Source organism: Calonectris borealis, chromosome 15 (assembly GCF_964195595.1).
Source record: "Calonectris borealis chromosome 15, bCalBor7.hap1.2, whole genome shotgun sequence".
In the NCBI taxonomy this organism is placed as follows: Eukaryota; Metazoa; Chordata; class Aves; order Procellariiformes; family Procellariidae; genus Calonectris; species Calonectris borealis.
Window position 1 is genome coordinate 6,344,663 of NC_134326.1, and position 16,657 is coordinate 6,361,319.

The window sequence follows — 16,657 nt, forward strand, 5'->3', positions numbered from 1 at the left end:
GTTCGATATCATTGAAGTCATCAGCCATTCTTAATTTCTGTCACTTTGATTTCAATGAGCAATGCAATAGCATGAAGATTATTGATTTAATTAATCGATGCCCTGCCCAGGGTACAAGTGAAGAACATTATTATTGTCGTTATTATTATGAATATTAACTATTATTTATAATAATATTTTTATATAATTCAGATGATAGTATTAGCATAACATTGTGAATTGTATTGTGGTTTTCTCCTTCTGGTGGATAAATACGCAAGAATATTGGGGATAATAGATTGCTCACTTGCAGCACTCTCAGTATTTTGATTGTTTATTGAGTATTTCCTGCAAGATTATGCAGTTTCCTTTTCTTAAATAATTGGATAACTGAGATTAATTTTTAGGTAAGAATCAGTTGTCCAAGATAATCTTTATATGACTTGATATTAATAGGTCAAGATGATAGCAGAAGATGTATGTATATTAATTCAAGTGTTATATTTGCATCTAGATGAAGTTTGCTGTTTAGAATGTCTCTTCAATAGCTTCCAGGATGGGAGAGTTATTTTGGTGATTGGGTTTTAGCAAAGGAGCTGAAATCTTTTGTGTCTTGGACTCCATCATAATTGCCCACATCTTCTCACACAATTAATTGCATGAAGCTAAATGTATCTGTCTCAGAAGGAAGATTTGGCATCTGTAGGATTCAAATATGCAGTTGAATTATATAATCTGGGATGATGGTTCCCCTGATTTGGGAGTGAATGTAACAGGTCCTAGCTCTGCGCTCAATTATTCAAGGGCTTTAGAAGAGGTTTGAGGGGCTTGAAGGAGATACATCCACCTCCAGAGACAGAAGTTGTTGTCATTATTGCATGAAGTACCCAAGCGCAGACATGCCATTTTTAATTCATTTACATAGCAGTTGTGCTTGTACCATAGTTCTGTAACTTCTAGCCTACGAGTTCCAGTTTATGGCATTACCTCCCATTGTCTTTGCTTTTTTGAGGCTTTTAACTAACGAGTTTGTAGCACAAGACTAAGAGCCGCTTTGAAAGATGTGGTTGTACCTCTCTAGCTCTGATGCTTGTAGTGGCATTTCACGTTGTCAAATTAATTTTATCATATGTAAACAGAAAACACATTGAGATTTCACAGTCTTCCCAGTAGCTCTGTGGCATTGCTACTTTTGTTAAGCAGCTTCTAAAAACTAAACCATATATGACATGGATTTTTGTTGAGTACTCTTGTCAAATGAGAACAGTCCATCTTACATGTTAGAGATAATCAAGAAATCTGTTTCTAATAATGTTAGTTGACAAAAAGAATATTCATCCAATGCCATTAATAGTTTCGCATTTGGCTGCATCTAAAAATAAATCTGTTTTGTTTCAAAACCTTTTACAGTAAAGACATTTAAGCCATACAGTCATGTGTTATATAGTGACTCACAGTGTATCCTTGCTCCCCTGGTGCAAAGTCAAAAACAATTTATGTCCCTAGCGGTAACTGAGCACAGCCACCCTCCCAGGTGTGTTCAACAACCTTTTGAAAGAAGATCTCTACCGTGCTGTCGGAGGTGGAGGGAGTCTAGTATGAAGTGACTAATGTATTCCCTGCCTGGATGGAATCCTGATAAGTTTATTACATTTCCAGCTAAAGAGCCATATTTCCACTGAGTGATTCAGAGATACCCTAAACTATGAAAATGAGCCTTATGTGATCTTAATTGACTTAGTTGTGCAGATTAGAAAAACCCGTATCTCTTTGTTGTGATGCAAATCAAGCACAGAATAGGATGATCTTACCAAAGCAGACCAAAGGAAGGGAACAAAAGTACAAGGACATAATTGAATCCCTTTGCCTCAGTCAAGTCAGAAGGAGATGGAGCCTCCTTATCCAACAGCAGCAGAGCTTGGGCTCTAATGGAAGGGAAATAATGTGTCTAATTATCTTTAATGCTGATTGTAGTGCATCTGCATGGAGTGAGTGAGTGTCATCACCCAGCATGGCATTTATTCACGTTCAGGCACCATTAGTTATACACTCATTAGCCTCCGGACATGGGGAGAGAGAAAGGATGGAAATGTTGAAATATAGCAAATCAATAAAATTGTGCTGAAATACTTGTTTCAAAAACTAGATGCCCCTTTTCAGATGCTTGTCATTGTTCAGCAAACTCGTGATTTCATGTCATTGTAATAGGTTTTAATATGTTAGTCAATAAATAGATAGCACAGATTCACATCAGACTTCTGCTTGCATAAGAATTACTAGATAAAAAGCAGCAAATGCAACGAGGCAGTCTAAACAAGTTTCACAAAAACCTGTATAAAAATAAATATTCCTACTTTCACTGTCACAAATTTGGCTGCTGTGAGTTGAGCTGAAGAACTGGAAACCTTCACTGAATGCTGTCCTTGTAGGCAGGATGTTGTAATAGAAAACATCAGGAGATTGCAGAGCAGTTGTTTCATGAGCCTTATAAAAGAACCAAATCTTATAAAAGAACCAAAGAAAATCCCACTTCATTTTCTTCATTAGAGGACTTCATTAAAATTTTAACCAACAGAATTTGTAGCTCGAAACATGTATAGAATGGAAAACCTTACTTTCTGATTCCTAAGTTCTTGTTCAAGTGATGTTTATTTAGAGTCTGACTGGGGTCCTTAGCATGTGCCCCAGTGGAAATAACAGTGAAGATGTACATGAAATACTGTATTACTCCAGCTTCAGCTATCAGTGAAAAGATGTGATACTACTGATACAAGCTGATACCAACTGTCAGTGAATGCAACGAGGTGGCTGAAAGTTATGCCTGTAGCTAAGCACCTGGTTGAACTGATTGACAGAAGGATTGGATTGCAGTGACAGTCATGATAAGGCACCCAGTTCTGAGCATCTGGGTCCCAAGTGTAGTAAATTTGGCTCCATGTATAAAGAAATTGTGGCGTCATCTATATTTATCTTTGTGTACTTAGTTGGTTATGATTTAAATTGAAGGGTATTTTCCAAACCAGGAACACACTTTCCCTTGAAAATGATAGCAGGCTATAACTGAATTCCACTCACATCATAGCTGAAAGGGTGGAATCTTGCTGGGGCTCCCTGGCAGGGTCTGTGATGCGCTGGGTGTTCCCTGAAATGGTGCTGGCCTCAAAGGTCCTCGACTTCCATTCAGATGCTTGAAGGCTTTCCCTAGTGTCAGAAAACTCCAGGCAGACCTGCCAGTGCTGGGTCGACCCTCTTCTCGCCTGCCTCACTACATCAAGGTCATGGTAGAATTTTGCGCTGCTTGTTTTCTCTAGGCCATTAAAAACCAAACTTCACTGGTACAGTGCCGAACTCCTCAGTGACACTGGTGCCTGCTTTGGGATCAGGGGCTGGGTACTCCATTTCCCATCCCCTTTCCCATTGCTATTAAACAGAGATGGTGTGGGAAAAGTCTTACCTCAGAAGAATTTTATCATCCTAAGAATTATTGATATTGTTTCATATAAATTGAGACTAACCATTAGTGGAATTTCCTAGGGTTTTGATGGGAATTTTGTTTGACTATACTACATGTTTCTGGTATTTATGAATATGTTCATCTTTACATCTCATTTACCACAAGGTTTCTTCTCTTAGGCAAACACAGTCTTGCTGTCTCAGAAGCCGTTCCCCTGGTGCCTACACCATGCTGACACCGTTAATCCCACCGTTTTCCTTAATGCGTGTCCTGCCAGCACTTTCTAGCTACCTTAGGACCTCTCTTCACCTTATCTATCATTTCACTTACAATCGAAATATGATCTGTACTGGTATAAAGTTAGCCTTCCATGCCTGCATTTAAACATTCAGACAACCTTTATGCTTTGTCACAGGCTGCTCCTCGTGCTTGGGGGCCACCCCACAGAGTCACAATGCGATCTCCGTTATTAATAGTTCTTAAGATGGTTTTATCAACCCTTTTCAATCAATGGGCTACCTCACTGTTCTTCTTCAAAGCTCTTCGTAAAACTCTTTGTTTCAATGTCCATAAAATGAAAGACCTTATTAACAGGGGAGCTGCCGATTTATTGAGTCTATGGCCTGTTGTACTGACTGATGTTTTCTGATCATTCCTGCAATTTGCCTATCTGTTCCTTGCACAGTTCATAATTTCTCTGAGTTAATACGATCTTTTAGTTCTGTTTTTGTATCAATTTTATTCTTCCAATAAACTACAGCTAAAATATTTTCATCAAATTCCTGTTTACAAATTTTTTTTTAATCCTCCCTTCTCTTTACAGAGACATCAGCAAGAATCAAATATCTGACATTGCGCCTGATGCATTCAAAGGCTTGAAATCTCTCATTTCATTGTAAGTAGAAAACAGAACTGAATGGGCATTTGGGGAGAGCTTTCATGTAAGAGGAATAAAAATGATAATGTGCTGTCTGGGAGAACTTATGTTTCTGTATGCGATTGCCAGCTTGCGTGAAGCATCTGATCTTTCGTAAATGAAAAATTGGTCATGAAGGTTAAAAGGAGGAACTGTTTACACATCTCTAAGTTCTTTTATAGATGAACACCCCCAAGGTTACTGACTTGTTCACTTCTTCAAATCAGTGCATTAGTTGATCTACTGTACATGTGCACCTGCAGGCTAATCCATGCCCCCCAACTTATCATGGCACACAAAAATCTCATCATAGCTCAGACACTGATGGTGTTAATCAGGGAGGAGTTAGGGGAAATACTTGCATACTGAATTTTTTTTCTGTATTAAAGAACTAAGATTGCACTGTCTTGTGAGTTTTTTGGTTTATTTGTTTTCGGGGTTTTTTTCAAACTAGTTAGGGAAGAACCTAAACTCTTAAGAAAATGTTTATATTTCTTAGCTGTAATTACTACTCTATTAAGCTGGAAGGGGACTAAAATATGACTTCATACAGAAGATAAAAGGAAGATATGATCTCTTGACAACCATTCGTTTCTCTTTATAGAACACAGAAACTGTTTTAGCACCAAGTTGAATTTAAATGCAGTTATATTTCAACCTAGCTACGCACAGCACTATTAAAACAGTGGAGCTTTTAATGGGTAAAAGGAGCAATACAAGGTCAGAAGCTGCATATGGGGAATGAATTAGAATACAGTGTTAGAAAGAGCCCCAGGTTGAGAGAAGAGTGTAAGCTCAACTGGAATGATATTTACCTGCATTAATTTTAAAGACAGTTTTAAAACATTTAGCTCATTAATATTCATATAACACAGTTTGATTTTTAAGAGTGTAGTTTATTTCTAAAAGCTGCCATAATTTTATTCTCTGAATACTGGATAATTCTAACAACCTATATAACTTGTTGACTAGTGCTAATATTAGAAGGTTATTCAGTACTAAACTTATATGTTGCAGTAAACTTCTGAGCCAGAATGCAGACGGATGAGCCTTTTTTTGTGCCCTGAATCCAGCTGGGAGAATGCCAGAAATATATATTAAGTGTTGCTAGCCTTTGTTGAACGGTTAGGGTGGTGTTATTCAACATGCTGTGGAAATGGTCAAATCCCTCAATGCTGTCTGGAAATGATTCAGTAAGAGAATGACATTTACTGAACACTACAGTTTTGGCTTAGTATGAAACTACTGCTGATGCTGCAATGCTACAGCTTTCTGGTCTTGGCAAACCTCCTGGCTAGGAGCAAGCTGGACAGGCAAGACACTTCTACTGGGGTTGACTTCCCAACTCAGAAGTTATTCAGCTTTAGCTGTAGCTAATTCAGATACCCTCAGGAGTCCTCAGGAGTGGGACAGAACACATCAGAGTGGACAGAGAGGAAATGAGAATATAAACTGGGCAGGAATTTATGGTGTTTTGACTTGCATTCAGTAGCAAGTGAAATGACTGTGTATTCTCTGCCCAGTCATCCAAAACGATATTTTAAGTAAGTGATGTTTAAATATGTTTATATCCAAGTGGGTAAAATAGTGTTTAAGTTAATGCTAGAAGCCATAAGAGAGAGGGCAGAGAGATGAGATGCAGCACAGAAAGGGCTATAGTAAGACAACTGCCTCTGAGCAGTCTTTCCTTTGTTCAGTGTTTGTCTCCACCTCAGTTTCCTTCTACCGCAGCCACACAAAGCTATTGTAACACTGTCATGGTTTAACCCTATCCAGAAACTAAACACCACACAGCCACTCGCTCACTCCCCCCACCTCCAGTGGGATGGCAGAGAGAATCGGGAGTGTAAAAGTAAGAAAACTTGTGGGCTGAGATAAGAACAGTTTAGTAACTGAAATAAAGTAAAACAGTAGTAGTATTAGTAATAGTAATAATAATAATAATAATAATAATAATAATAATAGAATATACAAAGCAAGTGATGCACAATGCAGTTGCTCACCACCTGCCGACCGATGCCCAGCCAGTCCCCCAGCAGCAATCGCTAGCCCCCACAGCCACCTCCCCCCAGCTTATACACTGAGCATGACGTCATATGGTATGGAATACCCCGTTGGCCAGTTGGGTCAGCTGTCCTGGCTGTGCTCCCTCCCAGCTTCTTGTGCACCTGGCAGAGCAGGGGAAGCCGAAAAGTCCTTGACTAGGGTAAGCACTACTTAGCAACAACTAAAACACCAGCGTGTTACCAACATTATTCTCATCCTAAATCCAAAACACAGCACTAGACCAGCTACTAGGAAGAAAATTAACTCTATCCCAGCCGAAACCAGGACAAACACACAGTCTGTTTCTCCTCTTTTTGGCAGACTGATTTCTAGGACAGTATCGACTTCAGCCTTGAAATTGTCAGCCTCCTCCTCTAGGTTCAGTTGTCCATTGTGCTTGCCATTGGCTTTTACTTTCTTTTGAAAGGTTTTACTCTTGCTGTTCATTGCAGGTAGATCTTACAAATGTTTCCCCTATGGCTGATAGGCAAGAGTTAGTTCCCTGATCTTTCATGACCTGTCACCCAGACCTCTGGCAGTTCTTCCCTGCCGGTCACTTCTGCAGTTGTTTCAGTTTTGAGCCCTAGATGTCTTTATGGAGCAAGATTATCTGCTGTTCTGCAGAATCTGGGTTTCTCTGAAGAAACCTCCCCCAGGTTTCTACTTCTGAGTAGCAGAGGATCGTCTTTCGACTGATCTCTGCTATAGCCACCAGTCCAGTTCTGTCAACCGCAGAAAGACAAGTAAGTGCAAAAGAAGATGACTCCTTTGAAGACCCAGGCCTCCCAATGAAACTGCCGAAGGGGAAAGAAGAAGGAGGTAGAACTGAAATAAGACAGTTTGCATACTAGTGTTTTCTCTTTTAAGCGGCTCAGTGTTTTTGGTGCCTGAGGCCCCAATAACTTTAGTCAGCTGCATGCCCTGAAGGAATGCTGCTCTGCATACAATGCTTCAGCTCAGCTGAGAGTAGCTTTTATTTTTCATATATGTAAGTCAAATGTGATTGGCGGTATATATTTTAATGAGACACCATTGAGGTTTAATCTGTGCACAGAACAGCTGGACTTTTCAGCTAGCTGAGTTAAAACAAGAATAAGGGAGGGGAAAATATTAATGCACGAATGAAAGTAAGCAACTTTGTTTCCATTAAAAATGAAGTACTGCTGTACTGCCTAAAATCCTTCCTTTTTCCCCCCCCTGCATTATTCCCATTTTCTGCTCCTCCCTTTACTCCCTGCTTGCATGCAATTGCAGTGTTCCCTATGGGTCTAAGAGAATGAAAGTGCTTATCTGGAAGACAGCCAACATTGTTAGTCTAGCTGGCTAATGGAGGCCTATATATAGTGGGTTGCTACTCTACTTTCTTCTGAAGTTAACTTAGGTTAGTGTTTCCAGGCAGAACTGTTTCTCAGGGTACTCTGCCTATTGTACCTATGTAGAGATGGAAGAAAAAATGGTGTATTATAGTTTTCAAAACACAGGAATGTTTGTTACAGAAGCAGTTTCCCCTAGAATGTAAAAAACTTAAATCTTTTAAAAGTGCTAAGTGATCCATATGCTAGCAGGTCGTAAGTTTTTATTTTAAATCTATATATTTTCTCTAACAAGAAATCCAGCTATGGGAGTCAAACAGGTCACAAAATCTTAACACTTCAAATAAGCCATTTCTACCTTAGGTTTTCTCTGCATTTAGCAAAAGAAAGGCAAGCTTGTTCTTGTAAGGACTCAAGACTTCTCCATTCCATGCACACAGGGAGAAAAAAAATGTTTTCTCCATGCCCATTTTTCAGTGGGATTTGTTCCCTATTCATATACTGACTGTGTGGAACAAGGAATTTCTACTCCATTTTTTCTTAGAAATAATTGGGCATGTACATAGCTCTTTTTTTCCCCCTGGTTGTGACAACAATTAAGGAACCGGAATCATTCTTCTTTAAGAACATTTTTTTCTTCTTCCCAGAGTTTTCTGGCTTTTCCTTTTCCCCTTGTGTCACATGCCAGTGGCACTGTGTCACTGGTCAGTTCTGGGTCTGTATGTTCTGTGGATTTAATTCTGTTACAGTGTCCGAAGTTCCCTTTCAATATTTAGGCACTACGGCTTAGATCCTTCGTGTGTTTTTGGTATGGACCAAACTTCAAACCTGTTTATGGACAAAACTGAAGATACCGTAAGGTCCAGCCTCTGGTTTTGAGAGAACAGAGTTGTGCAGAGCTTGCTATAAAGCCATTGTGGAGAATGGAGGGTGTTGTGGATCAAGGCCTGAGAAAAAGGGTCTTTAGTCTTAAGGATGCTACTGTGGGATTTGGGAGGAAGAAGTTACGTTGTTTAATTTCAGTGACAGCTGTTGGACAAATAAACTGCTTGTCTATACCAAAGTCTCCCCTCTTGAAAGAGTGGAAGTATTTCTCTGTCTCAAAGAGATGATAGAAGGGTATACACATTGAAGGCTGTGAGATGTAGTGGTACTGCAGTACTTGGGACCATATGAAATATCCAAGATGAGAAACAAAGAATGAGAATGATTTGAATCTAAAAAAACAGTAAGCAGCACAGATGTAAGTGAGCCGTGGTAATGTAGCCATGGCTTTTGTGTTGGAGGGGTAGCCTTGCCATCCAATACTTGTTTCCATATAAACATGAGAGCAAATAGTACCCTTGAATTGAGAAGTGTGGCAAAATTGGTTGATTGCAAAAGAATGTGTTATCTTAATTTTAAGCAAAAGTTTGAGAAATGCTCTATTTGTAGTACATAGTGTTTCCATTACATAGTTAGAATTGCACTTTGCTGGAGTTGCAGTGGTTAATAGTTGTTAATAGTTAATAGTAGTTGCATTCTCAGCACAGAACATGGGGGTTAAGTTATGAATAGTTTTATGTTTCAAGATTGCTGCATGCACTTTCTGAAGTAAATTAATTTTTCATTTAATCAACTCAAAGTCTGTCTAATATCAGCGAGAGGATTGTATCAGCATTTGATTATTGTTAATAGTATCAAAGATAAATGTTATTCTTGGGGTCAGTAAAATTCCCACAAATGTAGGTTTGGAAGGCCATATCCAGACTGTCTGGGGACATTTTATGAGATATGACAAAACAGTCTAAGCCTTCAGTGTGTTAAACTGAATGAATAAATTTTAGACCACTGCAGAGGGAGAATTCCTTTGCTTTTGAATTAAGCTAGTGAACAATTTAGAAACTTAGATCAGCCTGGGCACAAAGACAAGAGACGGCTTAGATTTTGACATAGCAGTCCCATTTAGACCATCATCTCCTGGGTGATGATGTATGTGGTGTCATTCATGGTGATTTGAAATCTGCAATAAAACACTGTCTATTGCAATAACTGCCAAACTTATTTTAAGGTAACAAATTGCTTTGGATAGTTTTACTGTGATTTATTTAGCCTAACTTGTTCTGAAAAAATATGAAATAGTGCAGGGAAAAAAAATTACATGTCTAAGTCTCTTTCAGATATTAGAAATTTATTGCTATTTTTACCCCTATCAATTCCTTCTCTTTTGAAAACTTGAATTCTTATTGAGCCTGTGCCATTGTACGTAGCTTGGGAAATGTAATTCTTCCTAGCAAGAATTGTTTTCACAGTCTGAAGGAAAGTTAAAAGCATTCTGAGGACTGAAAAAGGCATTGCATAAAGTCAAAATTTGACACTTCAGTAAGAATGTTTCAGCCACACCAAAATAAAGGAACACTTAGCTGGAAACCATATGGTCTAGAGTAAGGGATTCTGTGCTAGGCTTTCATACTCCCAAAAAGTTCTGTGTCGCCTTCCAGAGAAAAATCTCTATATTCTGGGATCTGATTTAACGAAGCAGCTAAATTGCAACCACATTTGCAAGTAAGGTAGGCCTACAAACTGTAAAATAAAGACAACACAGCAATTATTGTTTCACACCCTTAGAAGCTGGTATGCTAAACTTCAGTGCATATGAAAGGCCATGTGCAGGTAAAGTCTTTGCAAATTGCTTAATTTTAAAATTTTTCAAGAAGTCAGAATGTTAAGAGGTCAGAGACTGTGAAGAATCAGTGAGACTTTTATGTTTCAAGACCCTGCCACTGAAGGTTTCTTACATGCTTAGTTGCATTCTCACCCAAGATAACATACTTGTTGCAATGTGTGCTTCCAATGCTTTTGTTGTCTGGTATGTCCCAAGCTTTTAGACGAATCTATGCAGGGACTATTTTCACTGTTTAATGTTTATTTTTAACTACTTAGAACATCGGTTGGATTAATCTGCAAAACTTGAAGTTTAGTAGTAACAACTGTTTAACTGGAAATTTAATACTTAATTGTGTCTTGGAATGGATACGTTTTTTGGGGAATATTAAAATATGATGCCAGAATAAGGCTGAAGAAACATAATGCCTCCTTATGACTTTTATATATTCGTATAATTTCTTATTGCAGATCCATAATAACTCTTCAGGTGAATAGGGTGCTTCTTCCAGGGATCTCCTCCAATGCTCGCAGTGCAGCCAGGGGTCTGTGCTTTATGCGTGTTGTCCTTCCCATTGTTTGGAAGGTTGATGGCAGCCTGAAAACTGCTGCAAGTTGTGAGCCAATCTGCCAGGTACTTTTGAAGAACTGCATCCTGTGGTTTGTGGCCATGCTGAAAGCATTTAGCTGTGAACTGGCAAGCTGATGGCTCTATGTGCCGCTAAGAATATAGCCCTCAGATGGCTCAGCTGCACCTGTGCCATAACAGCAACTTGCCGATGTTAGAAAGCCACCTGCAAAAAAATTGAGAAAAGTCTGCTTGAGTTGAAAAAACAGTGAATGATTCTTCACACTGGTCATTCTGGTATTAGATATACCTGCCTTGTGGAAAAGTCAAGAATAAAATTAATGCACTGGCCAATCTGATGTGTTTGCACATCTTTATGACTGTTTTCTCCATTTAGACTGGTTTCCATCTTTGTAAAAGCAACTCCCACGTGTGGTGAGAAGAGACAGAAAGGAACAGTAAGAAAAAGGATACCTATTGGTGTCTCAGTCAGTTTTGGCTTAGTGTCTGGTTGCTACTTTTTAAGATTAGCATTGTGAATACAGAATTAAGCTATAGCTTACTTTTCTCTTTCTCCCAAAATGTACATCATGTTTAGGGTAATATCTTCTCCAGCTGACAGTAAATGGTATTTGTCAGACCTGTGGCTAACTTGGTCTCCCAGCAAGGCTGAGAAGCAAATGAGCAATCAGGAGCACACAGTAAAAATTTTAGTAATTTTTTTGTGTTCTAATAAATGTCATTCTAATTCACTGATTTGCTGTCTATTGGCAGCAATCACTGAGCTGATTTTATTTTTATTACATATTAACTTTGTTATGTATTTTTAATAAAAAATATTTTGGGTCTAAAATTTCAGGTGCTAGGGTATAGAAGGAGGGTTGTATTCCTGTGCCAAGCTTGCACAGTAGCCAGGACACCTGCATGTACTGCAACATATGTGAGGGATGCAAGTGAACGTACATTTTTAGAACTTGTAATGCCATAGGCAAATCTCCTAAAATTTATCTCTGGTGGTAAAAGCGTTGGAGATTTAAATTAAGTTCTCGAATTGACTTGACTGAGTTTCCTGTTACGTGGCCTTTCGAAGGTTTTTTTTTTGTTTGGTTTCTTTTATCCCCAAAGCCGCTATTCTGGAAACACTGTGGTGCACGCTACTGAGATGGGCAGAATGACAGGATATAGAGGAAAGCGGCTGCAATAATGGAGTGTACCTAACCTGGCCAGCCTTTTCTGCAGGCTAACTCATTCATAGTACTATTAGGAGTGCAGCAGTTGGTACATTCAGAATAAAAGCATCTTGGATCAAGAACCTGACCAATATTCATATTTGTTGGTATGAGCATGCTTTCCTTTCTTAAAGAGAAGAAAAGAGAACTCTGAGGAAAGCAAAAGTTTCTGTGCTTTTTATTAGAGTAAATGGAAATGAGGAACTCAAGAAATGAGATGCAATGCATTATGTATCTCCCCTCTTCTTCGCTTCTTTCTGTAGGACCATTTGACTTCAGCTCTGGCAAGGCAGGCAGACAATGGCATTAGCTAATTTGGCTCTGTGTAGTGCTGAACATGAATATGAATTAGAGACAAGTGCCTGAGCTCTCATACTGACTTTTGTTTAGCTGTTAATTTGTTCAAATGTTAATGTGCCACATGCACATAAGCCCAATTAGTTTTGAAAATGCTTATTTTCTTTTCATGGCTTCTAAAAATTGAAGCTTTGTTTTATTTTATAAGCTATTTTAATCTGGTTTATTTCGCTCAAAATAATAAAGAGGGTGTATAAACACATCCAAGGTTTAAAATTCAGTGGAACACTGCACTATGTCCTTCTGACTCTTAAATTAAAAGTAAATGAAAAATTACTCTAATAAGAGTCTTATTTTGATATCTGCATTTAGTAGTACCATAACTAACAACTGCACTGGGTGTGAGTGTTGAGATTTCTTTAAGGTTTTACTTTACATAAGTGTTTTTACCTCTACAGCCAGAATAACTCTTAGTCTGGAGTGGGGTTTTTTTTACTTCTTTCCATGGGCATTTTGTAAAGCTTAGCTTCTGAACTCTTTCTTCTATGCTATAGTATTATGCATTATTGATCAGCATTGATAATCCTGCTACTTCACAAAACTAAGGAGATGTTCATCTAACATCTCAGAGCTTATAATCTAAGCTTTGTATACAGATGACGCGCTTGCTAAAGAAATGTTCAGAAAGAGTGGAAATTGAAATGGAAATAATACTGGATTCTGTGGGCATTAACTTAATATTTTAACCTTTTATAAATATTTTATTTGCAGAGGTTTTGCTTTTGCTTCCTAATACAGGTGCTCGCATCAGTTACTTTGTTCAGAAAGAAGTCTGTCAGTCAGCCATTTGGATGTTGTTTTAGAGCCCAGTGAAATTCAGTGACTTGAATATTATCTTATTTTGAAACTATCTAAATGGACCTGCTAGACCCTTCAAAGTTCAGCCATCATTTCTGTCTAGAGTATAAAAATCTATGTACGTTGCATGAAATTTTATTGAAGTAGGAAATTGTGTGTGTCCTCTGAAGCTGAAATTAGGAAACAATTATAAAAATTTAGTGGTACTAGCATTCATTACTCACAAAAAACACTAACTGTAACAGCGTATCAAAAGCCAACCTCCTGACTCTGCAACAGATAAAAGAGAAATCATGTTACATTTGTTTAGAGAAAATACAACGCTAGATGATCATTAGTTCAGTTTCTGCTAAACTACAAAAGTAATGAAAAATGAAGTTTCAGGTTTAGATTTTCATAACTGAGTGGTGTTATTTTATTTAGGTTCGTTTTATTTAGGCTCAGAAATGAGCTGATCACCTCTCCCACAGAGGTGATATACTTCCAATGACTGATGAAGAGTAAACTGAAGTGGCGATACTCTGGGAAGGCAAGAGGGTATTGTAAATGGTCCGTCATGATAAGTGTTTGTTTTTCAGTATGTTCAACTCACCATAATATTTTAAATGTTGAAAGACAGGGTAAGCCAGAATTTCAGCCAGCATCCAAGTCTCGCACGGCTGTTCGATTCATTACTAGCATATTATTCCACATTAAAAAGTCAGGGAATTAACCAGTTTAGTGACACATAAGCAACAAAGTTTTGGCATGAGCTGGTTTATAACCATTTATCAAGTCCTATGTAGAGCATAGAAATTACATAAATACTGTTTTTCCCAATTTGAAGTCTATTAAAATGTTTAGGTAAGGCGTAAAATTTTTAGAGGGAGCCTAATCTTCTTCCCTTTTACCAGGACCCATGTAAGCTCCTAACTCACTTTCTGGTTTTGACAAATTTTATCAACTTGCAGAAATGACATGAGTAAATACTTTAGCCGTGATTGAAATTCAGGTGTTCCTGTCATATATGATTTTGCTCTGATCCCTAGGTAACACATCTTAGCATAACGGTGGTTTTGTCTGTTTTTCCCTTTAGTTCAATTTCTGAGGATACTATATGTGCATTTTTACATTAAAAAAAGAAATATTTTTAATATTAACACTGAATCATGGATATCAGGTCATATATATTTATGGTTGAATAAATATATACTGTCACTCTCATTTGTGTTATTAAATCTTCACTGATTTTTAAAAATTTAAATTACTTTTGAGTTTCTGAACTATATGTCTATTTCCAGTTCAGGCTAAATTTCTTTATATTAGCTAGCTGAAATGGTAACAGCAGCTGGTGAAGCCATAATATTTTATCCAATGATGCCTGTGTCACATTTCATGCCATATCTTAAGAGGTTCAGTTCTATGAAATTTTATCTACAACCAGCTTGTGCTCCCTGGCTTTTAAATTCAGTATCACTGAGCAGAATTCTAGGTTTTTGCATCAGACAATGTGCCTTTCAATGGTTAAAATATTTCTAAAAACAGTGGAAAAAAATCCCTCAGCAGAATGAAAAATATTTCAGATACAGTTTTTGGATGATGTCCAGTTTGTACATTAAAAATGCTTTCCAACACCAGACGAAGTCTGAATCATAACGACTCATTTAATACCATGTGCTCTCTGAAAAGAAAATGAGATCAGTAGAAATGCCCACAGATCCTGGGCATGGTGCACAAGATCAATAAAGATCATAATGCAGAGATGTGGGAGGACACTAAACTGGTCTGTTACTTAAGATTTATTTTGTCTTCCTGAATCTTTCAGAGTGCTCTATGGAAACAAGATCACAGAGATTCCCCAGGGCCTTTTTGATGATCTTGTGTCTCTGCAGCTGCTGTGAGTATGATCCCTTCCTCTTTATTTTACAGACTAGCTAGATTTACTGTTTTTTCAGCTTCTGACATTAATATAATCACCTTTTCCACTGAAAACTCACTGGGACGTGCTACTCTGTTGTTTCTGTGTCAGGCAAGAGGGAGGCAAGGGCTGAAAAGGGAAGGTGCCAACAGTTTTATAGCACAGTGTGTGTAATGGGTAATAGACACAGCGGATCTGAGTGTGGGGAGGAAATGAGAGACTCAGTGAAGTCTAAGAAAGGAAATTTGGTCACGGGCTGATGTGCGGGTAGGGATGCCATCTGATTGTTTTTACACATTTAGCGGTTTTGGTTGAATATCTAGATCCTTGAGGGCTACTGTGTTGCAAGTACCTGCACGTGCAAGCAAAATATCATATTGTTGCAAGCCGTGCTCAGTTCCATATTCTTAGTATGCCAAATGTGGCTTAGTTGCAAGAGAAATGATTTTAGAATATATTGTGTATTGGAGTATTTTATGCCATGTGTGATTTAACACACAATCACGATCGGGGTAAGATATATATTATACACTCTTCAGTATTTATTAACGTAGCATAAAAAATTTCCTAAGCCAAATGTGAAATTGCAAATTTCACTCACTCTTGTCTCCATAATCACATTGGGAACCAGTAACTCCTTAAAAGAGAAGGAAATCGGCTACTATTCCAGCCAGTCAGTAGTGGGAGCAGAAGTGAAGTGAGTTTAATGTGTATTGCTAATGTTCTGATTACCATCATGGATGATGCACTCAGAAAGTAAAGGTGATATATGATAAATTAATCAATTCTGTTTTATATCATACACAACCCTCCACCCCCAAACAAGAAATTATATGAAATATAAAATATCAAATCAAAAGTAGCTTTTAGACATGTTATTTTAAGCCTTTCTGTCTTGACATAACCAGAAATGAATACCCAAAAGTTCGTGATTACCATTGAATGTGTCACTCTATGATTGCAGTCTTTGCTGTACTTACATGCTATATAAAAATAAGCATAGATTTAGATTAGAAAGCCAAAGAACTAAAATATGAAATAGTTGAAATTGCTCTATATGTTAAGTGAAGGACTACTTAGACGTGTAATTTATTCATAGGATCTTAATTGCAAACATGGACCACCCTATTCTAGAGAAGGACAAGCAAGAGCACATATGGTTTGGTTATGACAATCCTTGAGCTGTGACGGTGGGAAGCTGCTCATCTCCTCCTGCACACAGCCAATTATTTTGTCTTCACCTTTTGCACATACTTTTTCTGGCAGCTCCTTTCCTCTCTCCTGTCCCATTCCTCACAAGTTTGTTAGTACTTCAGTGTCTTCATGGCCAGCCTGGACAGTAAGAGAAGACTGTGTATTTAGAGGGGAGGTAGTTTGCCACCTCTTCGCTTTGTGAGAACAATAAGCATGCAAGTGCTTAGAAGCTGGGACTCAGTACACGTTGGTATAACTGGCAC

At 38.1% G+C, this 16,657-nt stretch overlaps 1 protein-coding gene across 1 annotated transcript in view; it reads left to right on the plus strand.

Annotated features, from left to right (window-relative positions):
• The window catches only part of SLIT3 (slit guidance ligand 3), a 533,309-nt gene that overhangs the window by 363,909 nt on the left and 152,743 nt on the right, over nt 1-16,657 (plus strand). Inside the window, exons 11-12 of the mRNA XM_075164102.1 lie at nt 4,257-4,328; nt 15,108-15,179. Coding sequence (XP_075020203.1) covers nt 4,257-4,328; nt 15,108-15,179 — 144 coding nt within the window. The remainder of the gene's footprint in view (nt 1-4,256; nt 4,329-15,107; nt 15,180-16,657) is intronic.